This window comes from Apteryx mantelli, chromosome Z (assembly GCF_036417845.1).
Source record: "Apteryx mantelli isolate bAptMan1 chromosome Z, bAptMan1.hap1, whole genome shotgun sequence".
Classification (NCBI taxonomy): domain Eukaryota; kingdom Metazoa; phylum Chordata; class Aves; order Apterygiformes; family Apterygidae; genus Apteryx; species Apteryx mantelli.
The window spans coordinates 50,761,838-50,789,280 of record NC_090020.1 but is presented as its reverse complement, the minus strand read 5'-3'; the positions used below and the strand labels follow the sequence as shown (position 1 = coordinate 50,789,280).

Below are 27,443 nucleotides of genomic sequence, written 5' to 3'. Positions count from 1 at the left end.
CGCGGAGAGCGAAAGCAAAAGCGAAAGCGCCTCCACGGGCCTCGCCTCGCCTCAGCCCGCAGCGGGTGGGGGAGCCTTGGGGCGGCCCTGCGCGCCCCTGCCGCCATCGCGCCGCGCCAGGTAGGCGGAGGCGCGGGTGTGAGGGGCGAACCGGGGGCCGCGGTGCCTTCGGGCCGCGCTCGCCGCTGCCGGCGAGGGGCGGCCCCGGCGGCGGGAGGCGCGGGGCTGTGGCGGCCCCAGCGGCAGCGAGCGGACGGAGGCAGCGGCGGGCCGCGCGCGGCCGTTGCGACCGTTGCGGCTCGCGGGCGTGGGGGAGGGGCGGGGAGGCGCGGTGTGAGGCGCCGCGTGATGCGCGGGTCGCCGGCCCCGGCCGTTCCGCAGTTGAGGCGGGGCGCCTAGCCCTACGGTTCCTCCGTTGCCATGAAGTATATTTAAGCTTAACTTAGTTAAATGCATAGTTCTTGTAAAATTCGCGCTTTTCTCTTTCCCTGTTAGTACAAACCGCGGGCCATTTAGGTTCGGCTGGCTTAGCTAATTAACAGGAGCTGCTCTGAGACAATTTCAGACTCGCTGTGCGTGGTTATATTCGTGTGCGTGCGTGTGTTTGGCGATAGATTGTCTAGGGACTGGCCAAACATTTGATAGAAATACATCATTTATTAAAAACTCCATGCTGGAGTGTAATTTCTTTCTCCTAATAGAAGATTAAATGGTAAGGAAGCCCTTACCACGTTTTAGAACTTCCAAAGAAACTTCTATGTACAGTTTTTCCTTAATTTCTTTCTTAACATGCAGCATTATTTCTTTTAATACTTAGATACCGAACACTGTCCTAACAAGTACAATATTTGAATAGTTTTTGAACATAGTGCATTTGGTGGAATACATAATTGGGCAGGTAAGCAGATGATTTTATGGTTAAAAGGTTCAAAAATAAAAAGTCTTATAAGTTTACTGCTGACTTTGTAACTATGTAATGTAATCGGGGATCAGAAGATCTCTGGAACAGCCATTCTCACTCGTGTGAAAGACATCCTGTGGAGTTTGTCTGGTGTGACTAGAAGGTTCGTGAACAATCATAAGGACTATTGTCTTTATTTATTTATTTATTTTTCTTGTCTCCACTCTACACAAATACTGTTGAGTCAAGAAAATGTTTGAAATGTCAGTAAATTTATCTGGTGTTTTATCAGACTTTAAACAGTGCTTGCAGCTGTGAACTTCGCTCCAGTGCCTTTTTGGTCTCATAAAACATTGATGACTGTGGCTATGGACAAGGTACATTAAAAGATACCCATAATGACCTCTCAACCGTTTCCCCCATCCTCTCTTTCTTGTATCATCTAATGCACGATTATAATATATGAGAATTTTGTAGAAAAACACTAATAATACACACCTATCAGGTTATAGAACCTCTGAAACACTCAGAACTTCTTTGGGTGACAATGGTAATAAAACTAGCAATTTAAATGCCACAGTTACATGGATGCTCAGGTACCATGTAGGTAGGCAGTTAAAAATGGTGGACTGACTAGGTACTAAAATAATTCCAGATGTCATTTCCAGAGGGCAACATCTTCCTTCACGTCACATTCCATATTTCTAGCTCTTAAGTAGCTGCCTTCCCATTTCTTTCTTTTCTAGAGCATTCCCAAGACCTCTGTTTTGTTCTACATTGTACCTGAAAAATGCAGCATTTGTTTCTAATCTGCATTATTTGGGTCAGTGTATGAGTTGCTGTTCCTTTCCTTTCTGCTCTTGAAAAAAATGACATCAGAAGGATCACAGAAATTGAGCAACTGACTTTATATTAAGATATCACCTTCAGAAGCAGTTATGTGACTATTTCATCAAGTAAAACTTATTTGACGTCTTTTCTGGGTGCTTGTGGCCCTCTTTATTTTTGCTGTCATTAGTAAGGTAGTGGCACTTTATGTAGTATGTTTTTAATATGATTAATATCAGAAATCCACGCAGAAAAAATTTCAGTAGGAACTGATAGGAATCGTTTCTTTAGCATTAACATAAGTGTTGAATGTGTGCTGGCTGACTGAGAAGGAACTGGACAGAAAGTACAAGTGAAGGAGTGAAGTATGCAGTGTTCAATTTATTCTTTTTAAATTGATTCTATAAAGGAAAAGAATTTATCAAATATGGAATAAGGTTTTCCATATAGCTATATCGACATTTTTGACTTAAAAACCTTCTATGGAAAAGTAACAGTTTGCAAAATAAATTTATGAAGGATACTGTACTGAACTAGTATCAATATTCCTCAGTTGCATAATTTATAGCCAACTATTCCTGACTCCAGAAAGTGCCATTTATTTGAACTATTAGGGCAATAACAAAAATCCAGTGCATAAAAAGACAGGATGAGGGGCACAAGATTATGTATGTCTCTTGGATTTTGATGGGGAAAAAAAAATTAAGGGAGCAGATTTTAAATCTTAGTGGGTTTGCAAGAATTTACATGAGTTTAGAATCTCTCCTATTGATTTTATATTGAGACTTTTTATGTCAGAACATCCAAGAGAGTGTAATGGATGTCAGCTCATTTCATTTTTTTAAAAAGACCCTAAATGTCAGTTCTAGGTAGGTTTTAAAAACAGACTTGTAGCAACTTTAGTCTCTTAACAAAAGGTGTATAACAAATGCCCAAATATGCAAATTCAGTTTCAAAAGTACTTTTAAGTGCAGTATTATATACTGCTTTATTTCTTAAATGCTGAAAATGATTCTTAATCTGCAACCACAGGAGGTGGCTCTTTGCATTTGTGTTTGGACCAGGCGACTCAAAAGAGACTGGAAATAAAACTATAATTCTTCAGTCCTTTGATGTAACAAAAGAAACAAGATGGTAACATACTCCAGTAAGTCATGTTTACCTGTTTCTTTTCTTATATTTGAAATATGACCATTTTGCTGGGTTTTCTGCAAATTTTTACATAACAAAGCTTTTATGTGAGACGGTCATCACAGAATAAATAAATACAGTTTTCCAAGCAGTGGATACAGCATGTAGTCTATGATTGTTATGTCTCTCCTAAAGGGGTTAAGAATCATCTCAGAGTCTGAGGGTGGCGTTCAGCCAAATGCCAAGGGTCAGCATGATACCTGTGAAATGGCTCAAAGGCTTGGCCCTTTCAGTAAGTATATGGAGAGAGGTGTAATAAGTAGATTTCAGGAAGGCTTGAGTTGAAGCCCTGAAAATAGTTCAGAGTTATGTGGAATTGGAAGTTAAAGTATTTACTTAAAATAATTAAATTAAAAGGGTATCTCAGGGCTTAAGGTAGGAATTTGCGTAAAATTTAACACCAAATGGGGAGGTGTGAAGGAAGTCAGAAGGAAATACTGAATCTCAAATCCTTTTATTTAATTTAAATTAATTGTAAAATACTTGTGTTGTGGCACTACTGGAGCAAGTCCAGCGAAGGGCTACGAAGATGATTAGGGGACTGGAGCATCTCTCTTATGAGGAAAGGCTGAGAGAGCTTGGCCTGTTTAGCCTGGAGAAGAGAAGGCTGAGAGGAGATCTTATCAATGTGTACAAGTATGTGAAGGGAGGGTGTCGAGAGGATGGGACCAGACTCTTTTCAGTGGTGCCGAGTGACAGGACGCGAGGCAATGGGCACAAACTGAAACACAGACACTTCCATCTTAACATGAGGAAAAACTTTTTCACTGTGAGGGTGACAGAGCACTGGAACAGGTTGACCCGAGAGGTTGTGGAGTCTCCTTCTCTGGAGATATTCAAAACGCTCCTGGATGCAATCCTGTGCAATGTGCTCTAGGTGACCCTGCTTGAGCAGGGGGGTTGGACTAGATGATCTCCAGAGGTCCCTTCCAACCTCAGTGATTCTGTGATTCTGTGATTCTGTGATACTTATAATAACTGAAGAACTTTACAATGTGAAATGTGTATAATAAAGCTTACATATGAAATAAAGACATCACAATCGGAATATTTTAACATCTGTAAAACTGGGTATAACTTTGTTAACTTGGTTTCGTATTATTTGTTTTTAATTGCATGTAGCTCAGACTAGTTTTAAAATTTCATATTTATTATACTGGAAAACACGTTTAAACTAGCAAGGTACTGAGGCTTGAAATAGGCTTCTGACAGTTCCGTACTATGTAACTAAATACTATATAACTGAACTAATTGCAGGTTTTATTGTTGCTTTGTTTTAGTGTTGTTTCCTTGCATAACACATACAACATTTGCAAAGCTACTTCAAAGAACATTTTCTGCAGTTTTGAGCTTTTTTTATCTGATCTTAAGTATATAAAATATGTTGAAACACAGGATTCTTTGTCCCAATGAACCCATCTTTTTTCCTCTAACTGAACTCCATCCTGAGCCTATCAGCCATTAATACTTTTGAGTGATACACCTCTTAATGTTTATTTCCTGAGAACCAATTCAGAATGGAGAAGGTCCATCTGTTCACTTAGGGCACCCATCCCAAAAGACCTGATCTCTGGAGTTTGACTTTAGTACAGAATTCAGTTCTTGTCCAAGACCTTGGTCTGCAGCAGTGAGATCTTTTTTCTGCTGCTGAATTTTATATGTTTCAGAGAGTCCTGATAATTTAATTTCCGTGGCTGCTGAACACGCACATTTCTTCTCTTAGTTCAGAACTGAAGGAGCCTCAGCATTCTCCTATTAATCTTTGTTGAATTTGAAATGAACACGTGGATCATAATGCCAAATTTAGGAGCAAAAGAAGACAATGACCTACATGGAATTAAAGGAACTTTTCTTGTTCTCAGTTGTTTTTCATGTTGTTTACAATAAGCATCTGTTTTTTAAAAATTGTGTATATAGCCATTGTGACTGCAAACATATCTTTGAATTTGGAGAAGGTCTATTATGTGTTTTAAATGTGTGCCTTGCTCTACATAAGTGCACTTTCATATACCATAGTGACAGCATTTATAGGTACACATACTTTTGAGTGTTACACAGTTTTGAAAGTTGAGTATCTCCCCTTAAGAGTGCGATGTATTTAAAAATGTGAGACCAGGTCCTGCACAGTGATATATGAAAATGCTGTGAACAGGCAGACTGTTTTCAGGTGCACTTACAAAAATAAAGCTAGGCCCCTCTACAGATTCCTGGATTGTGTTTGGAGAGTTCTTACTTCTTCCATTCTCTTTTTCAGGATAATTTGTCAAAGGCACTCTCTGCTGAAGTTTTTATTTGCAGAAGATACTTCATGAAGTTTTTATTAGCCAAAATGAAATGCTGAACAAGCAACAGTACCAAAAAAGCAAAATAATTACAAAAAAACCCTATGTTTTGTTGGTGAATAGCAATGTTGCCACTACTGTATCTTCTAAGTTTGGTTGGAATTAGTTATTCTCTCAATGGAGAAAGGAACGTAGCTTTCCCTGAATCAACAAATGGGCAGCCTTTTCCTTGGAACCAACTAAGGCTTCCAGGCTCAACAATTCCAATCCGTTATGACCTTCTCATTCACCCCAACCTGACTTCATCAGTATTCACAGGCACCATGAAGACTGAAGTCACTGTAACACAGGAAACCAGAGCTGTAGTCTTGCACAGTAAACATCTGGAAATCACTAAAGCATTTATTGAACAGGAAAATGGAAAGGGACAAGCAGATATTAAACAGCTACAAGTTTTAGAATATCTTCCTCATGAGCAAGTTGCCTTTCTGACTACTGAACCTCTTCAGGTGGATAAGAACTGTTTCCTTTCAATTAACTATATTGCCAATTTTTCAGATGGCTTCTGTGGGTTTTATAAAAGTACCTACAAAACTAGGGATGGTCAAACAAGATAAGCAAAGAGTATAAAAGTTTTCATGCATGAAGATTTCTTACATTAATATTTGCCTATAAAAGGTCTTATAACTGCAAGGGTTAGTGTTCTGATAATGTATTATTATATTTTCCTATCTTTTCCCAAGTTGCTTCCAGTTGTATAGCAATAGAGATAACAGTTTTATTCTGTGGCCTGCCTGTACAATCATAAAGCTGTACTTGTTTACTTGTATAACACAGAAACAGCTTTTCCAGCACTTTCTTGAAAATCTCATTTTTAAAACCATTAGTAAAATAGTATTTTTTTGTTTTTAATTGATTACATAAAATACTGTAACAGTACCAAACAATTACTATGTCTAAACAGAAACTGATATTTATTTACATGTGAATCATAAATTTTCATATATTACAAATGATTGAATGTATAATGATCTGTTATATCAAAATATGCATTATCTACATATGGTTGTTTTTATGATTTATAATTATAGGTAGACTATCAATGTAGGTACTCAGAGAGAAAAAGAGAGACAAAGATAGACCAATAGCAATAATTCTTAAATTGTGTGTAGCTGATTCATTTTTCTCACAAAATCTTGTTCCCTAATCTCAATGGCAGTTTCTATTGCCATTGTTTAGAACGTTAATACTAATTTTGTTCATTTGGTTGTTGTATAAAATGTGAAATTTTACTTGCCAGTCAAGAATTGTTGAAAATTCATAAACATGGGCTCTTCTCAATCATTGTTTTACTTTTTTACCCTTCATAAATGAGACTGTAAATATTACAGTCCAAGAATTTTTCTTATGGACCTGTGTGGCTAACTAGACATTACCTCTCTGTCAGAGTTTAAAAGTAATTAACCAAGTGTTTCAAAAAAGATTTAATTATAGCTGTTGCACTTCCATTTTCTTCAGGACTTTCTCTGTCCTTTTTTGATAATCTATATTTGCTAATCTAAATCTCTCTCTTTCCCTATCTCACAGTATCTTCAGTGCAACTTCACTCTGGTCGTGCTCTTTTTTCCTTCTTTTCTTTCCAAGTACTTTTATTTCCTTTTAGCCAGTTCTATCTGAGCTAAGCATGTACTCATTCAAAACCATAGAAATAGCATGATATTTTCTTTAATCTCAGAATTTATTTAATGTTTTTATGAAATCCCTTTTACTGCTTCCCTTTCCTCATTTCCCTTGCCTTTCTGGATGATAAAGCATTGAACTGAGGAATCTGTGATCTCTCTGTAGTCAGTGAAGAGGGATCGTCTTAAGAGAATGATTAAAATGCCTAAATAAAACATGATTTAAATCATTCCATGGAGGAGGCCAATTCTCTCCATCAGCTATGAAGGGAGCAAGCTGCCTAACTCAGTGGGATGCTTAATGTTGAATGATAGGTTGTCTGGCTAAAATACTGCTCCGTGTGTGTCACCACTTTAGCCATTTTTTAAATTGGCTCAGGAATAAAAATATGATGACTTGGCCTGCCTTAAGATCAGAGGGTCTGTATGTGGTGGTTTTAGCTAATCCTGATAGAAATGTGCCTACCAAATGCTTTGAAATGCTTCATCATTGCATAGCAGTTTAGGTTTTCTCTACCCAAACAGCTTTTTTTAATAGTGTTTAAATTTGATGATGATGGTGTTATGGTTTGTCAGCTTGCTGTGGTGGATCAAAAATTACTTTATTTTAAAAAAAGTGCATGCTTTCTGTGTTCTTCCAGACTGCTGGCTTCTACTCATTTTGAACCAACTTTGGCCCGCATGGCATTCCCATGTTTTGATGAGCCATCCTTAAAAGCCAATTGTACAATAAAGATTCGGAGAAAAGAGCAGCATATTGCAATATCTAATATGCCAAAGGTGATTTTGGGGGTTTAATCTTAAAACCTTTAACTTCTTTCCAAGCCTTCTTATTGAACCAGGTAGAGTGCAGTATATAGCTGTACTATATCATGCAAAAGATTTTTTTATGCCTGGCTTTTACACTGCCCAGTATTCTGAACATTAGAAAGCACTTACTACTTGCTAATGGATGAGAGGTAATTTTGATATAAATGACTGAAGCTATTCTTCACATAGATTCTTCAACAGTTCTTCAGTAGCATGAAGAATTCTCTGCTGAAGTATATTGGAGGTAGGGTTTTTTTGTTTTATTTTTTATTTTATTTGTTTTTTTACCTTTAGCAGCATCTGTAGTCATATATGCAAAGATAATCTCATGGCCTGTGTTATTTACTAGTCAGGCCATAAAGATCCCTTCTGGCCTTAAACTCTGAATGTATAACATACGCTTTACAGAATAGTTGATTGTTAGCAAGGGGTAGGATATCTCTTTTTCTCCTTTACACAGTACTGCAGAAATATCTAATGGTCTTATTGTGAATAAGAGGAACTTTCTACAGTTAAAGGCTGCAGAATAAAGATCTAACGATCCAGCTTGTCAAATCATGTTGAATTTTGTCTGTATTTGGCTTTTAACCACAAAAAAAATTGCAAGGGAGTGAATGAAATGGTGTACCAGCTTTTGTCTTCCAAAGCTCACCTTGTGTTTGTCTTCTCATTCATGCTGATATTGTGTTGCGCACTGTTGTAGTAAAAAGGTGAAATATTTTTTAAAAGTTAAATATTTTATTTAGAAGAAAAAACGAGTATAATATGTATCATTGTTTTCCTAGGTAAAGACTTTGAAACTAGGCAGCAATGTCTTTGAAGATCATTTTGCAGAGACTGTAAAAATGAGTACCTATTTGATGGCATTCATAATTAGCGATTTCCAGTCAATCAGTGGTACAACTTCATCAGGAATTGTGGTAGGTTTAAAGATGATTGACATTTATTTATAAAACTTCAGGATAAATCTGATGTGAAATTGTACATATCCTATATATTGACTTCTATCAACATCTTTAGGCTTCTGTATCTGTTCTATAATAGTTTCCAAAATATTGGTTATTTTAAGCCAAGAAATTATTACTAAAGCAAATCAGAAATGTCCACATTGAAATCAATACAATTACACACTGGTGTAGATACAGCCCAAAAAATACAGTTAAAAATTGTGAAGTGGTCAAATCTGCTGTGTACTATTGCAGTATTTCATTATTATGGAATTCTAAGTTTAAAATAGATGGGAAGAGCAGCTCTGAATGTATATGGAACTGCCATTTAGGGAGAAATTCTGTAGACTTTACTAAGGATGAAACCAGTAAGCTCCATTGAAATGACTGTAACATTGATACAAATTGTTAGAGAATGTCTTCTCTGCTTCCTGATTTTGTAACTGCAAAATTTGTAAATTTGTAACTATAATCAGCTAGATGTCAGTTACCATGCTCTTTATTAAATTCTATCAGCCTGTTTCATTAACAACTGAGATTAAATGATAATCTTGATATCAGAACATCCTGTTGTAAACTGCTGTCAAGGAATATTTTCCTTCCTCCTTTGCCGGAGAGAGATAGAGTATCCTGGCTACAAATGAAAAGGTGAATTGGAAAGAATCAGGAATTTGAGAGAAAAGGAGATCACATGATAAAAATCTAAAGAAATATAACCCTCACTTTTGATGTATTAAAAGGGATATTTCTAAGACTTTGAAAAAAGATGAGAGTGATCTTGGTGCAGAAAATACATATATATTCAACTGATAAGTTGTTCATTTCTCCCTCCTCATTACTCTCTCTCTGGACAATACAGAATGCTAAAATTTAACCACACCATTACTACCTATGAGTCTATCATGCTTTGTACTCAGATGAAAGAGGCTTTAAAATGCAAACCTTCTAACAGTGTGCATAACACCTTTCCAAAGTAATCAGTTTCTTTGGTGGAAAATTTGGAATCAAACCTGTGGTTAGGAGTGCAGAGTACAATCAGGAGGTCGTATAGGTGCTTGCCTGTGTTACTGAGATGGAGAATGTAAGTGGGAATGTACAGGCATGTTCTGATTTTATAAGCATGTTCTCATTACTTTGTGAGATCTGGAGACGTTTTTCATCTGTCTAGAGGAAAATGATGTAATTCTTCCTTCTGTTAAAATAGATGAAAAGCATCTCGACAACTTCTACAGTGCTGTGTTTGAGCCTCTGTTGAAACTCTTTATCTAACAGGTGTCTGTATATGCCAATCCAGAGAAGTTGACTCAAGCCCACTATGCACTGGAAGTTGCTGTCAAGATACTAGAATTCTATGAGCAGTATTTTGGTATCTCTTACCCACTTCCAAAACAAGGTAAAGAGTTGAAAATAGTTTGATAACTATGCCTGATATGAAATGCAGGAGGTTATGTGAGATAGAGTATATTGAAACCATTATTGCTACTTGTTATTTATGTAGTATCTAGAATAAATTCATTACTAAAAGTATGAAGATGAAATTTTTGAGTCACAGTGAACTTTCAGTCTAAAAAGACAAAACAGAGAAGAAAGATGAGGGAAGTGATGAAATAAAATATATAATTTGTATTCTCTTACTCTCGCTATTATTTTTTAAGATTTTTTTCTGTTTCAGAGGGTCTTGCTAATGTGTGGTCTGTGTTAGAAGTGGGACAGAGAGCAAATGACTTCCTTAAGCAATAAGTTATCATAGGGATTCTTAAAAAAATTGTCAATCAAGGTCTATGACAGGTTGATGAATCCATTAAGAATTTAAGAAATAAAAGTAGTTAGAGGTTGGAGATAACCTGCTTTTGGACCTGTTAGTTTCTCTGAGAAACATCTGCTTCTTTTGGCATTACTCCTGCTTGTTTGTAATTTTCAGATACTGCACAACACAGGAAGACATTTTACCTTTCATCATTTTTGACAGAAGGTTCACAATGACGAGTTAATTCCTCCTTCTGTGAAAATCGGTTCCTTGAGGTTATTGAAAGTTACTAGATTGACTAAGCATGCTTGTCAGATAGAAATTATTTATGAATGTGGTTGTTTTACTCAGTTCTTAGCTGTAGTGGACCTGAACCAGCTCCATTCCTGTTATTAGACTCACGTTGAATCCAAGAGACACTGAGTCAGGCCATTAGTGGGAACATTTTTATTCAGTTGTTTACTAGAACTAAGCAATGATGCTGGAGTTCTACATATCAAAATAGATAACTTTTTTTTTTTTTTTTTTTTCCCCCCCCAGATCTTGTTGCTGTCCCTGACTTTCAGTCAGGAGCTATGGAAAACTGGGGCCTGACTACCTACAGAGAGACTTCTCTGCTTTATGATCCAGAAACATCTTCGGCTTCTGACAAACTTTGGGTGACCATGGTGACAGGACATGAACTGGCTCATCAGGTTGTCCAGTTTTGATAATTTATCATACTTGTTCATCAGGACCTGGCATTATATGTTTTATTGGTAACAAAAACACTGGTTTTGTTTTGAAGAATAATCTCTGCATCCATTGACTCACAGTAGTTATGTAACTGTAGATCATCTTTCCTTCCTGGATAATAAGGTACAGTAAAGAGATGAATCCAGCCTTTTCCCATATTGGCTCAGCATACTCCTAGGGATCACAGCCTTCTTCCACTACAGTAGAAAACACAAAGCATGTATGTCCATGAAGAACTCATCCATGAAGTACTTGTCACTTATGAGTAGTTACTGATCAAGTGAAGCTAACTATAAGTTAGGAACTTAATACCACAATTCAGGAAGTTTGACAGCTAGTGACAACTTACCAAAAATCACACTGAAACTAAGAAAAGAGTTTTCTGTTAATTTGTAAATTAGTGTTATTTTAAGTTTCTAATTAGTCTAGTTGGAAGTATATCTCTTAGCTATCATAGGTAATAACTGTCTATAATTGTAAGCTGTACTGTGATAGCTAATATAGATAAATAAACTATTGCAGACAGAGCTATAAATGAGCCTAAAAATAGATATCTACTTCTTGAAAATAGTTCCAATAGCATATCCCTAAACTTTTGGCAAAACTCTCTCAGTCTACTCTTGATGATAGTCCCACTGACCCTGAAAGCATGGTTTAGGTTGGTGAGTTAAATGGTGCAGGTTTGCCAGCCCTATTCTAGATGCAGCCTAGCAGCCTAATGCTTTTCCATTTGGGCACAAGGTTGGGCTCACTGTGGTAAACTCAGCTAAAATTGTTCTTTTGGTCCTTTTGAGTCTGGGGTTTATGAAGACAGAATTGATTTGAGAGGTTTTTATGTCTTCCAGCACAGGTATTCACTGTATCATCCATCATTTTGAAAATTTCAGGTGGTTTTTCTCTGGTGGCTTTCTGAATATTGTACTGTACCCAAGATACTATCCTGGGGCAGAGGGGTAGAAGCCAGGGTGACACAGGGCTAAGACTGGCGTGGTAATATACTACATAGCACTGAGCCTTGAACAGATTTGTTCAAGGTTTTTCCTGCCTTGTTTGACAGAGAAGAGTTTTCCACTTTTGATTGGATTTTATCTTTTGGATATTAGTTGTATGAAGTAATTTTTTTGATTCTCTTGGCAGAAACTCATTGTTCTTCACGCATGCATGCGCGCACACACACACACACACACACACACACACACACACAGTTGTTATACCCAACAAAGCCTGCTTTAAATCCTTTGTATATTCTTTAGCTGCTGCTGAATATGTATGTTAATCTATTTTAGTGGTTTGATAATCCAGTCACCATGGAATGGTGGAATGACATCTGGCTGAATGAGGGGTTCGCAAGATCATGGAATTCATGTCTGTTGATGCTATATATCCTGAATTGCAAGTGGTCAGTATGACAGATTAAAATATTTTGAATTTTGTAATTCAAGATGCTTTTCTTGAACTAAATCTGTAAATATTGCTTTTGAAAATTTTCCCAGAATGATTATTTGTTAGATACCTGCTTTGCAGCAATGGGAAGAGATGCTATGAACTTGCCACGTCCAATATCTTCAAGAGCAGAAAACCCAACACAGATTAAGGAAATGTTTGATACTCTTTCTTATGACAAGGTGAGTTTGTTTCATATATAGGGGTGTTTTTTCAGTTAATGGCCACTTTTTGACCGCTAGAAATGACAACAACGACACTGGCTTAGATACAGACAATGTGAAAGGGAAATTTGACCTGGAAATACTGTTTTAAAAGTTGGGATTAAAATAAATTAAATCAAGATAGATTTCCAACTGGAGATGTTAAACATTCACAATTTAAACTGTCACACTGTAAGCAAGCATCGTTCAGGATCACTGAAGGAAAAAAAAAAATTCTAGTGGATATGGAATTTCCATACTTACTCTAAAACATTGTAATTAAATCCTCTTATGCAATAGTCAAAATAACTAAAGTTCTTTCATTGTTTAATCTTATTCTGTGTAATAGAAATAGGAAAAATATTTCTCTAAGGAGGAGGAGACTTCAAGTTTTGATTTCGGATATTCTAAAATATTATCTTCTTGTTTCTGATTCTCTCATTCGGTCTGTGATTATTTGTCTTCTTACCCATAATGTTATGATATGCACCAACAAATTATTCTGAATTGTTTTAATCTATGTGTTAAGGAAACTAAAAAAATTAGTTAGTTGTAAAATGGTGCTGTACCTTACTGAACTTATATGACTATATAGCTGAAGTCTTTCTGCAGCACCTTAACAAAGAACATTATTTTTTTACTGGCCTGATGACATGTATCTGTAAATATGAAGAAAAAAATTACCATGAAAAAAGATTTTGAATTTACATCTGCTGCTGCATGCAGAAAAGTGGTCATGCTTTTTTATATTCAGTGAGGTTGGTTTGTAGTCACAAGTTTCATGTTGCCTGATCAATTCTGTACTACTTCCTTAGCCTGCTTCCATCCTCCTCTAGTCCTTGGATTAGGCAAAGCTATTGCTAAAAATAGTTCATCCATCCATGAGTCAGTCTGGTATCTCTTGGTTGTCTTTCTCGCAATCACAGAGAACTCACACAGAACTTCAATTTCTGAGCTTCATCATGAGTACTTTTGCTCTGTGAAACAAACAGTGAGATGAGATAATGCCTTGATCTCAGTTCCCATTTATTCATCATTTGAATGGTTATTAAAATTCTCTGTTTGTTTTAGTAGCTTTGTATTGTTCTCCAGCGTAGCTCTAGCTGTTTCAGAGACACTGGAAATTACATGCCGATCCAGCTGTGTTCAGTCTGTGTGTGTAGGGGGCTTGTATTCTGCATATGCTGAGGAACTTTCTGACTGAAGAGGTGTTTTGGAATGGGATAATTCATTACTTAAAGAAACACAGCTATAAAAATGCAAAGAACAAGGACCTCTGGGACAGCTTGGCTAATGTAAGTTCCCTTCTGCTATTTTAAATGATATATCTCACAGTAGTAAACATGAATTTGGGAATAAACTCATTTTCTAAGCAGACAGCAAGCCCAAAGCCTGTGCAGTTTAAATCCTGTATAAGTTTTGTTTTGAGAATATAGGTGATATACAAATTCTGTTCTTGAAAGCAGATTTCACCTCTTGCCTTTGTTGCAATTTGTGTCAATATAAAGCTGGTCTGAAGGTAGTCATTGTAAACAGATTTACTTAGAATGTTTTCCTCCATGTCTCTGAAAGACATAAAAAGATTAAAAGTTTGAGAGGCAGATTGGTTTGGTCATTGAACGGGAAAACGTTCCAGAAAGGAGTGTCACAAGTACTGTGAAAAATTCCTCCTGAAGTCAGCACCTCGCAGGATTTGGCTGCAAGTGTGGAGCTGAGTCAACAAGTAGATCCTCTCTGCTTTGTATTTGACACTATGAATTGAAATACTAAGAGCAAAAAACTTTATTAAATAGCTTCAGCTCAGCTGATATGAATGTCCTGTAGACTAGTAGGATGGTAAAAATCTCAATAAAAATCTAATTCAGTGGGAACCCTTGTGGTACACCAGACAGTGGATGATTCCCATTTTGGAGAAAATAGCAATGGATGGAAGTACTGCTCGTATTTTGAATTTATTATATCATTTTGTTAGAAAAAACATCAAACAAAGCATGCGGTGAAAAGAAGGAAGCCACCATAGTCTAGCTCTTCAGTCAAAAGCTGCAAATAACAACCCTAGGATAATAAGCTAGTTTGATAGAATGAAGGTCATGTAGGTCCTTCATGGATAACAGAAAGACACTGGCCATATTGGATTAATCAAAGCTAATACAGTGACACTCATTTTAACTCACCTGACGTATCTGAGGCATCTTGAGTACATCTCCACTGGCTTAACTGAAGTTTTAATAGTGGGTGCCCAGATTTGCTGGACTACATATATCATAATGTGAACCTATTTGTTTTCACAAAAGGGTGGGCACCTTCACAGTGAAAGCCCATTTTTTTTCCATAGCCTAATCAGTAAGCGGAAATCCATCAGTATATTCAGTTCATAGACAAAGTAACCTAATAATGATGCATCACATTTTGTATATCCAAAGTTTAAAGGGAAGGAAGTATTCACTGTTTGATTCTGACACCAGACAATAACATCCATGTCATTAAAGTAAATTCAGACTTCAAAACCTGATTTCTCATGGCTATGCTTATATCTATAGCTGATAATATATCTAATTATAATTATCTAGACAAAGACTAAGTAGAATAAAATAAGAAACAAAAGCTGAGCAAATATAATGCAAATAGCAAAGCATGGCAAGACTTTGTTTTCCACAGGGGCTATATTTATAAGAATAACAAAATAAAAGAAGAAGAAACCTTATTGCGGTCCTCAAAATCTGTAAAACCTGTAAGGATTATGCCAAAGATTAAATTGTGTTCTAACCAATTCTGAGAAGTTTGGATTATTAGCACTGTTAGTCTCATTCCTGTTAAGAAGCCTGATTCATAAAAAGTATGTTGGATGTTTTGTGCAACTAAAGTCTGTCTAAGGAATTTCAAAAGAGAAAGTGGAACACTCAAAGCTTAAATTGCTCATGAAAAATCAGAGAAATTGGGAAGAGCAGAGGCAGTTGTGAAAGCAAGGTTGAGAAGAGTGGGACCAAGGTTAAATGGTAATTTGTTGATGACAAGCCTGAACGCTGAGTGTAGAAGAGTACACTTTTGAAGATGGCTGTTCATAATAGATAATGATCAGAGAAAGGAATATTTCATATTTTTCAGGGACAGTTTCAGCAGAAGGATTTGAAAATAAGCTATGGACATAAGTAAGGGCATTAGTGCATCTTTTCAGTGATACTTACTTTAAGGGGTTCATAACAGGTTGCAGTGTTTCTTATATTCAAGAATGATTAGCACTAATAATGAGAAAATAAGAAAATAGTAAAAGATATTTCAAATATGACTTGTTGATCCTGTATTTTACAGACTTGTTCTGAAGAGGATTTTACTTCTGGTAAATACTGTCACAGAAAAAGTGAGGCTACTCAACATGTGGTAAGTACATGGATTGCTTTAATTTTATTCAATTTCTGTTAAAAATAATAAGTTGTTGCAATTCTTTTCAGTATAACCATGATCACTGATATAAATTGAGCAGATACTTCATACTATATGTCTCATTGAAATGATAACTGTACTGCCTTAGCAGGATGGAATAAAATTACACAACTGCTCTACATCTGTATCCGTATGAAAATGGCATCTCTATCTCCAGTTGCCATATCTGTTGGGAAAATGTTGAATGAAAAAACAAACTTCACATACTTGTTCAAGATGAAAAAAGCATCTCAAAGAACATAAGAATACAAATGAGACTTCAAAAAGCCAGTGAAGTCTGCTAGTTAAGACTTCACTGAGCTCTTCTGTGAAATATCATTGCTTCATCAGACTATAGCCATGAAAAGACGTTGGCAGTTGGGGTTTACTGTAGATTTTAACACACCCTTACAGGTTACCAGTGCTGTCCCAGTCTGGAACATAAGAGCTATTTGAAAGAAACTGTCAGATTAGAACAAAACCACATGTGTGTATGTACATTTCTGAAACCTCAAACTGCCTTAATTATATTGCTAATGGTAACACACTGTTACAAGCAAAAGAAAATAGATTTCATTTAATTGCTGTCTTTGTGCATGAAGAAAGAAAAGTCACAAATTTAACCTTTCCCTCTTTTCCTCTCTTTTTCCTTGGGACCTGTATTATATGCATTTTGTTTCCAAACTGATAGCAAAAACTTTGTAGTTCCAGAACTTCCAATAGCACTTTTTGTTACAAAGTTTATAAATCAGACTTCGGCCAAGGATGTGCTTGATAAGTCATTTAAGTTCAATTTAACTACAAAGGCATTATCCTTTAAGATTCATGTGGGCCTCAAAGGGGCAACCTGCTGTTGTGGCTGTGGGGCTACCAACCTTCCTGTAGCAAAGGCAATGATTGCAGGATTTTTAACACCTGTTTTGAAAGATTCATTGTTATACTCTGACTCCATTGTTTTGCTGCTTTGGTTAATTAAGCTAGGTTTACGGTCGCTTGCTTGCTTTAGTGTGTTGCAAAGCAGCCAAAGCATCTATAAGAATCTTTTCCAACAGCTGCTCCACTGTTAAGGATAAGGTTTGGGTATGATTAGAATATGTTCATCTGGATGTGATTCTGTAGTTCCTGCAGCAAACATCTTGGTAGGTTCCAGCTAGTCTTGTAGGCCAGTCCCCAGCTCTGCAGCCAAGCACCTGTAGAGCTCCCCAAGTGGAAGTCCAGGGGGAAAAGCTGAAGCGAGTGTGTCATGCCATGAATTCAAAGAGACCTTGTTAGGCATGACAGAGCAGGGCAGTGCTACTTTGTCTCGAAAACATGTTACATAGAAGCTTTGCTGATGAGGGGCCCTCAGCCTTTTCAGAAAATCTGCGGTTCACCTTTGTCTTTTGTTTTAATTAGGAGAGACTTGTAACTGTGGTGCAGAAGATGATGCCAATTCACTTCTTACTGCAATGGGTTCAGATTAATGATTTTTTTTCCTGGCTTACTAGTGTAACAGAGGATAATCAGTTTTCATGTGTTACTCTCACTATGTTTACTTAAGTTTTTCAGGGTTTTTCTTCAGATACTGTGGAAATGACTAAAATTTTACAGCAAATGAGTGTGTTCTTTCTGATTGCTGATGCTGTCTGATAACACCATCTGAAAAGAGACAGGAAATACTGAGGAAAAAAAGTTTGTTTTGTTTTGCATTGTTCTCAGTATGACTATTACCTCAGTGAACACTTTGATGTTGCCAAGATAATGGATACCTGGACTGTTCAGAAAGGACTTCCATTGATTATTGTTGAACAAAATTGGAAGAGAATCAAAATAAGACAAGAACACTTTTTGAAGGGTATTTTCCCAGGTGATCCTCAGTGGTCCTCAATGCAAATGGGGTAAATGCACAGACTTTATCATGGCATTTATGAAAAGTATTTCAAATGTTTAAAAACCTATTGACATTTCTCATTTTGTTCCTTTCTGCTTCTTAGGTTCCTGTGGTATGCTCCTTTGACATATACATCACAAGCCATTCCAAAAATATTGGAAGACATTTAATGAAGAATCATTCAGGTTGCAGATTAATTTATCCTGTTAACTGCTACCATGTGTTGCCCTCTTACTATTGCTTCTGCTTATTGGATCTGGGGAAAATAGCTGACCTTTCCATTCAGTGGCTGAGCCAGGAAAGTAACACTTGTTCTGAGTAACCTAAAAATGAAAAAGTTTTGTATTCTTATCAGAACAAACATGGTCAACTGAGAAAATTAGTCTGGGTTTGTTTCATTTTAAAATCCTTAAGGTTAAATTTAGCTCAGCTAAATTTAGTCACACTGAAGTTGTGTGTTTTTCACTGTTAGGCAAATAAACTTTGTTTAAAAAATGTGCTCAGTTCTACTGCATGTAATGCAGTCTTTTTAATTTTCATTTAGACTACAGCCACCAGCAGTGCCACACTGCAACCAATATTACAAGGAACTATAGGGCACTGTCATAGATAGAAGACTTAAAATCTTTGCCTTCCCCATTGTCAGTCGGAAATTATGGTGGATTGCTTTGGAAATTCCATGCAGTTCTTTCTTGGATACCATTCTAGAACAGATACAATTCTAGATTTTCTCCTGTTTCAAAAGTTGTTTCTCACTAGTCAAACAATTCTAAACTGCTTATATTGGGTTAAAACTTTAAAAATATCCATGTACACAAGTGCAGATACAATACTATAATTGGTGAGCATTCTTATGTTCTGTATTATGAGAACTTAGTCAAGCTTTTTTCATGTAGTCCTTATTGGTGTAGAAAATTTTCCATAAGGATGGGGCCTTGATGGCAAGCAAAATCCTTGATACTGTGGCTCTGAAAGTCTGTAAACAGGACGGGGAGGTCAAAACTCCTGTAGGTTCTAACAAGGGCATCTTGTGCTGTAGTTTATCCATGTTGGGGACATGTTCTGTTGTCTATGCCAAAACACAAATCCCTACTTTCTGGTGTGGCAACATAAAAGATTTGGGTACAGTGACATTTTCAGAACAGTGGTCCTAACAACTACTTTTCAAGGGGAAGTTTTGCTTCTGAGTGTCTTCGCTGCTATAATGACGTACTTGCATCATCACCAAAGACACATTAGTTAGTGTTTCTTAAGTTTAAGTGTGAGATATTGTATTAGCTTGGCCTGTACAAGGTAAAAAAAAGTTCCCTTCTTTCTGCCAAAATTTGTTCTGTGAAAAGCTAAAAATGCTAATGAACCAGATGAGTAAAATATTTCCTACTACTGCCCTTTCTTAATCAACATGAAGCTGTTTGTTTTATTGTCTGGCTGCTTAAAAAAATGGATGTAATATTAAAAAGCTCAGCTCTCTGCATGTATGCGCATGCATGTGTGTCTTTTTAAGAGACTAGTTTAATTGCTACTAATTAAAAGGACTTCAAAAGCAATGCCTTGCAATCTTCCTGTGCATTTCAGATCACTTTTTTTGAAGTATAAATGCCCTGATGCATATTAGGAAATACCACTAGTATGTTTGTTTAATTGTTTTAAAAATGTTTTCCCGGCTCCTAGATACCATAGAATTGGAGGAAGATATCAGCTGGGTGAAATTCAATGTGGACATGAATGGTTATTACATTGTACACTATGAGGAAAACAGATGGGACAACATTATTAAACTGTTGAATGAGAATCACACCCTCTTCAGCTACAAAGACAGAGCAAATCTGATCCACAATGCTTTTCAGTTGGTCAGGTAATACTGGTTCTTCCTTAAAACAAAAGCAAGAAGTCTGTAGCCCCCCCAGATGCCCCCATGATCTCAGAGTGTCCAAAGTCTTAAGAATCTTAGGCCCTAGAAGCAGAATTTCTTGAGGATAGTTGCCATTTCTCTAACCAATATTATTCATCCTCTGTTTTTTTGAGAACTGCTATGAATATTAAATCTTTCTTTTAAATTCAAGACTCAGATCTACAGGTTGCTGATGCAGCCATCCGTTTCTTTGTTTCTTCCACATGAGATCTGTGTAGAAGGCAGGATGATGAGTACACAAGGAGGTTCCATGCCCATGTGTGCACCCCCCAGGATATTTTTCTCTGTAGATAATAAACACTAACGACCTCAGGGCCATCCTCCAAACCTCTTGCCATGTGTGGTTAGAAAGACACTAACTCTATTTAAACTATCTCTTAGTGCAGGGAGACTATCGCTAGACAGAGCCCTGAATCTAACACGGTATCTCCAGCATGAGACAAGTAACATAGTACTTCTGAAAGGCCTGGGCTATCTGGAAGTGATCTATCGCATGATGGAGAGAAGAAATATTTCTGACATCGCAGAAAGTCTAAAGGTTCATATTTGAGCCCTGAACCATGTAACATTTTATACATGTATTTGTTCGTTTGTATATTTACTCATTAACATAATCTACGCTTGTTTTTACTGTTGCTTTGTAGTGACAGGTAGTACATTCTCTGCACTTCAGAGAATGTGTTATCTGTAATAAATCCAACAATGTACGTACAAAATGCTGCTCTTTGAGTTCAGTTACTAATTCTACTAGAAATCCTAAATAGTCTTAGTACAGCAAAAGTCATACTTATAAATGAACAGTACCATGTTCTCTCTGCAGTGGTACATTTTGCAGTATTTTAAACCAGTGATTGACAAGCAGACCTGGAGCAATGAGGGCTCTGTTTCCGAAAGAATGCTTTGTTCTGATCTTCTAGAGCTCGGCGTGTGACCTGCAATATCTTCCTTGTATCCAGAAGGCAAATGAGCTTTTCAACAAGTGGATGGAAAGTGGTGCAAAGATAAGGTAAATAATTTATTTCTTTCTTATAGTCCCTTTTTGTTTAAGTTTCTTTTACTCTACCCTGAGATTTGATTTTTACAACATGGACTTTGGAAGAAAAGCAATTTCCCATAAAGTATATGGAAATGCTTTCATTGCCTGAATGAAGCAGCATCAGAAAACCATGTATTCTAGTGTGTGTATTAAAGCATAGATTTATTCAGCGTAGTTCCCTGTCCCTTGAGGTTTTCCTTCTCATTTGAGGTGCCCACATAAACATTTTGGAATCTCTGCCACATGAGCTAACACACCACAGTTTCTTAGCTCAGGCACCAGGTACAAGCTCATATTTTTAGATCTAGAATTTCTGGGTCTTTTTCTCCATTGCCGAAAACCCATGAAGAGATGTTACATTATAGCAACACAATATAAACATATTCTAGTTGTTCCCTCCTGCTTCATTCTTTCAGTTACCTGTGTGCTCATGTTATTCTTCATCTTGAATATTGTCCTGGAAAAGAGATGGAGTCTTACTGAGTCCATCAAAAATCCTTTGTTGAAATACTACTTATCTACAAAGAATACACAAAGTCTGTTATCTGGACTGTAGAAAAAATATAACAGGAGGCAGTGAGTTTTATCACCATTCCAAGCAATGGCATGAAACAGTATGTTGATCACTACTTTCCTGTGAAGATAATTAATTGTTCCTGCTAAATGGAACTGCCATCCTCTTAAATGGTGGATGATATTTATACTTCTTCCAGTTTCAACAAGACTTAACCTAATCTCTGAAACTGATTCTGGTGTGGTTGATTGTGTGAAAAGTTTTTCATAAACATAGAAGGATGAGTGTGCCCTGAAAAATTGCCCAGAATGAGGATACAATGCTGCACTGGGATGGGAGACTCTTGCATCTACATACTTTTGACAATTTCAAGTGAACTCCATAGAAGAGGAATATCTGTGGCCCACTGCAAGATCAGGACTTGCTGCTTCTGCGCAGTTTGTTTCTTTTCGCCATTGTTTCTGAACATATATGACAGATGTTTGTTGATCTTCTTTCATCACCAATCCATCTGTTGATGCATATGAACCTTACCATGTCAATGGTAAGCAAAGACATGGTAAGGTTCATATGCATCAACAGATGTATTATGCAGTCCTTCCCACATCTGTTGAAATTTTATTACTGCTTTATTTGTGTTACATGTATTGGGAAGTTATAATTGAGTTCAATAGTGTGCCAAATTGGGCAGAAACATAATTTCTGCAGGATCAGTATCATCCATTGTATAATTTCAGGGCAGAAATTCAAATCTGTAAAGTACCTCTTTCTCTTGCTAGATTAATAGCAAGACTATTTTAAAACTGGAACATCAATCATATTTAATTTAAAAATGAGGGAAATTTCTGTACATTACAGTGAGATAATTACTGCGGAAAGATTTACCTCCTTATATTTAACATTTTTTCCATTGTTTTTCAGCCATAAAAAATACTAGATTACAACTCCAAATGAAACTTTCTTTCTTTCCTGCTTAGTAACATTCCCTCTGATGTCCTTGGAACTGTATATTCCATCGGAGCCAAAACAGCTGCTGGCTGGAATTTTCTTTTGGATAGATATAAAGTGTCCATATCTGGTGCTGAACAGAGAAAGATATACTCAGCTCTGGCAAGCAGTAAAGATGTTAGTAAATTAACAAGGTAGGAACCATTCCATATAAATTATTATTTACTTCCAACTTACACTGGTGCTCCATGCACTATATCTTGGGTCTTACGAATCTCACTGACTCATTTCCAGTGGACACGTGATCTTTGTTACTATCCAACACGCTTTTTGGGTGAATACAGCCTGGCTGCCGAGCATGAAACAAAAAGTTTTGACATGTTGAATCTCTTTAAAGGATAATAACAGATGTTATTCCAGTATACCACTGCACTGAGACCTTGAAATATCTTACTGTGCTTAGTATGCAACTGAAAAAGAGTTAGATATAAATATGTTCTATAGGTATAAGTAATCGATAAGTACTTCATTTTTGTTCCTTGGCTGAGAGCATAATAGAGGCCTGATCTTTGAAGTTTTTAAATGTATTCCCAAATGTAATTCTACAATCTGGCCTTTTCTTGCTTTTATAATGTGTTTTGATGCTATAGGTTGCTTGAACTTGGAATGGAAGGAGAAATAATCAAGATTCAAGACTTGCCTTCAGTTATCTATTCAGTCAGCACAAATCCAGCTGGACAACTCCTTGCATGGAACTTTGTAAAGAAAAATTGGAGCAGGCTACTAGAAAAGTTAGTATTTCTGTGGAGGGGGCAGAACGCTGCTTGTGTTCACCTTGTAAGCAACATAATCAGGACAGGGGTCTGAGAGTCAAGAACGATAGGCCTTTGCCTGGAGAAGCAGCTTACTCCTTTGTGCCTCACATTTCCATTCTGAAAAGGGAAAGTAATACTTAGCCATCCCTGCCTAATGCTGGCTCAAATGTTGACATCACAGTGAAACAGAAATGCTGACTATGGCATTGTTGTTAAAGTAGCACTGGCAAATATTTCTCTTGTAAAAATTTCTTAACAGAAGTCTATTGCTTTTTTTTTTCCAGTAGTGTTTCAAGTTCAGCATCACTGACAGTTGCGCAGAGATGAAGTTTTAAAATTTTAAATAATTAGGAGATGAAACTTTAACTCTGCGTTGTAGAGAAACAACTTCTTTGGGTATGTACAGCAATAACAGTTTGGGGAGGCAGCTGCACATTTTGGGAGGCAGGAAATCAGGGACAGTCCTTCCTGTTCTGTTTTCCCCACTGTTTATGCATGAGGCTGAGGATACATCACTATTTTCACTAACTCCTGAAACAGATGGTTCTTGATCCACTGGGATACTGTTGTCTCCCCCACCCTCAAGTTGTATGTTCCTGTGTCTTGTGTCAGTGCTGGCAATAATGAAGTTGAAAACTAACAGAGAGGAAAAAAAACTTCATATTTTTGCAGTGCAGCCACACATTCACTAGCAATAACGCAAAGAAGTAAGCAGGGCTGTAAGGCTGCACAATAGAAGTGAGGACAGTCTCCGTTGGGATGTCAAAAACTCCAGCAATAAGAATGCAAACAATTCTAAATAAGTTTTCCATGGAAGTCAGATGGTAATGGATGTATCTGGCTTTCAGGTGCAAAGCACTGCTGCACTCTATCCTTTCATATTCCTAGGCATGTGAGACCTAGAGACAGAACCTGTATGGCAGTCCAGAAAAGTATGAACCAGGTTGAGCTCATGGGGACTTTTAGTGCTTTCAGTGTTTTACATGTAGATAAACTTCTATAACCTGTAATTTCTCATTTTTCCTTCAGATTTCCCCTGGGATCCTTCTCTATTAGGATCATTATAGTTGGAACGACATCACAATTTTCTTCTAAACAAGAACTGGAAGAGGTTTGTCTGAGCCTGAAAGTAAATAAGCATTTGGGTCAGGAAAATGTAGTGGGAGGAAAATAGAAGGGCATCTCTTAGAAAACCCACCCGAAGACTCAAGCCGATGGGATAAGTAGAGACCTCTGAAATTTGGAGAATTTTCTGCAGCTTTGTCTAGAATTTGACTGTCCTATCAAATTAGCTGCGTGCTTACATAGTCTCCCTCATCATTTCTTTTTTTCCCCTTAGTATCATTCTGTATCTGTCCCTATCACCCTGTTCACTTTATCTCTTCCTTCAGTGTCCACTCTCATTAATTTCTCTTTCATTTGTAATTCGCACTTAGAATTTTCATGCACAGTAAAATTTGCTCTTTGCACTAAAAAAAGCATTGAGAAATGGACTTGATGTTTGCCAGTCATATCACCTGATCTACTTGGATGTTAAATCTCCTTTCCCACTTTCTTGCCTGTTTGGATTTTAAATTCTCTTTGAGCAGAGACAGTATCCTATTGTATATTAAGGTACTGTTAGAATAGGCCCTGTTCTTGGTCGCTTACTGTGACTATGTTCATTGTCTTGCAAAGAAAATCTACTATCTAACAAGATCAACTTTCATTTTATTCGTGCTCTGCAGTACATCATCCTAGAGCTCTTTAAGGATTTAGGATTATGAGCTCCTTGGGAGAGAGGTCTGTACTTAAAACTTTAAATAAGGTATATGCCCCTCCCCCATAACTAGTCCACATAGGACATGAATTCATTTCATTCATTTCATTCATTCAAAACTCATCTGTTTAATCCAAGCCATCAAAGCTCATAGTCTGGGCTTTGAGGCTCCACAGTTCAGTTCTCAGTATGTTAGCCCACGTGGGTCCTGTCACACTTTAGCCTCTTGCAATGGTAATGACTTTACTCACAGCTTTAAAATGGCTTATTGTGTTTGTTTATAAGCTCCACTTTATAAGCTGAATTTTCTTTTCTTTTCTTTTTTTTTTCCTTTAATAGGTCAAGTTATTCTTTCAATCTGTAAAGGAGGAGGTATCACAGCTGAGGACACCTCAGATTGCACTGGAGAATATAGAAAAAACATAAGATGATTGGAAAGAAATGTAGCTGTATTAAGGAAGCAGATATTAGAAAATGTTAAGTAAAGGTGCTTGAGTGAAAAATGGTGGCATTTCTGAGCACAGATTTCCCCTCTTCCTTTAAAGAATTGCAATTGCTACTGTACTTTACTCTTGCTAAGCTGTGGTATTTAGTTAATTAGAATTTTTCTATTTACTGATCATTTTACAATTTGGGGGGAAACCTGTTAATATTGCTTCATTTTAACTTTTTATATGCTGCTGCTTAGATCTTTAAGCCAATTGAAAAAAAAGTGTGGCTGCAGGCTCAAAATTATGTGTGTTTGTGTGTATATATGTTTTTGATTTTGCAAAAGAATTGATACTTTCTTTGACTGTGTCAAGGTAGGTTACATGTATAATACAGGCTTGATACTAAATTATTGCTGAGCTTCCCAGGTTTTGTGATCACCTTTGTTGCTTATTATCCTTATCAGAGATTTCCTCTGTTTCTTACTGAGCAACTTCCCTTACATTTTTGTCTTTAGTAATTTGAGAAAGACAGAACAACTTCTACCAAAGACAAAATGCTTTGAAAGGTGCATGATAGGCACAATTTCATTTTTTTAAAGCCTTACAATAAATGTGCTTGTAATTCTTATTTGAGATTTCTTTAACAAGGAAATTGCAGTTTCTTCTGAGACAAATTAACTATGAGTTTAGCTTAGAGATTAAAATACTGTCACTGATGGTAGCCGAAAAGTTGGAGCAATATATTGCTATATGTTAGAGAATACTGGAGACTGATAGAACCAAAATATAGTGAGATAGCTAACATAAAGCATCAGTATCTCAGGGAAGCCAGTTCAAACAAATCAAGGGTCCTTTTGGTTGTTCCTTTAGGATAGAAGCTTTCATGTGTGACTAGCTCCACCCCTTCACATTGCCCCACAGTGTCCAGTGGATAATAGAGACTAAGAGGTGGAGGAGGGAAGGTTCCTTTGCACCATCACTTTGCTGTTTACTGTCTCTGAGCTGCCTGCATCGCTGGTGGAGAGAGAGAGAAGTTTTCATCCTGAATTGCTCTCTGAACTGTATAGGGAATTTTAAGAAACTTGCCAGCTAAATAACATGTCTGATGCTAAGTGATGTAAATACCTTCTTGTGACCTGAACTGGAAGAAGTAGTGGCCTGAGAAGAAATCTGTTGTGACCATGAGAAAGGGGAAGCCATCTTGTTTTTCCCAGGAGGCTCAAATTGCTGATCTCCGGTGCTCACTCAGTATGCAGTAAACAGTATACCATGATGCGTGAGGGACATTCTATTGTATGAATGTGAAAACAACAGGGACCTTTCTACTGTTTTGAGTAAGACCTCTCTTGTGAGTACTGCTTAGGAGCATTGTATTTTCAAGTCTGTTATTTTAATAAATCTTGACTGTAACATCTATCAGTCTTAATAGGATTTAAGACAAATGAGCTTTGAGCTTGCTACTGCAATAATGAAGAGGGGGAGAGGTGGAGGAAGATTTGCTGGCAGGCGCAAAGTGCCTTCAACATCTTTTAACCTCTGTTGGAATTGCCCACATAGGAGTTGCCTCTTGTAGCACTGGATCCTTTGGTTTTAATTTGGTGTAGAAACCCCCTTTTCACCTTTGCATTATCTGGTGGGATAAATTAAGAGCGGAAAATTAATTTCAGATGCAGAGAACTCTGGTTTTTGTGGAGCTAAGGAGTTTAATACTGGACCTCATACTGAGGCAAAATTCCTGCTGAAGGCTGTTATAGTTCTGATGACTTATGTTCTGATTGAAAGCTGCATGTCTTAACTATCCGTGAATTACAGTGTCACATACTAGAAAAAAACATCATCACTATTTCTGTGTCAGAGTGGAAAGAATAAATCCTACCTGTGTGAGCAGGAGTTCCATGTTGTTTGTATTACAGGATGCAACAAATTAAATGTCGCCCTTCCAAATAGTAGTCAGAGATGTTACTACGTTCTG

At 37.0% G+C, this 27,443-nt stretch overlaps 1 protein-coding gene across 1 annotated transcript; it reads left to right on the top strand.

The window, feature by feature from the left end:
* Positions 1 to 35: 35 nt before the first annotated feature.
* Positions 36 to 27,410, top strand: LOC136995451 (endoplasmic reticulum aminopeptidase 2-like). The gene is given in 24 exon segments (XM_067316656.1): positions 36 to 120; positions 818 to 898; positions 5,175 to 5,811; positions 7,519 to 7,661; positions 8,477 to 8,611; positions 9,911 to 10,031; positions 10,926 to 11,080; positions 12,407 to 12,470; positions 12,473 to 12,519; positions 12,614 to 12,745; positions 13,930 to 14,061; positions 16,076 to 16,144; positions 17,885 to 18,063; positions 18,160 to 18,190; positions 18,193 to 18,241; positions 19,728 to 19,911; positions 20,350 to 20,506; positions 20,789 to 20,890; positions 20,892 to 20,974; positions 22,496 to 22,660; positions 23,117 to 23,257; positions 24,311 to 24,392; positions 25,380 to 25,452; positions 25,455 to 27,410. Coding segments are annotated over 22 exon segments (2,799 nt in total). The 5' UTR covers positions 36 to 120; positions 818 to 898; positions 5,175 to 5,327; the 3' UTR covers positions 25,526 to 27,410.
* Positions 27,411 to 27,443: the final 33 nt, after the last annotated feature.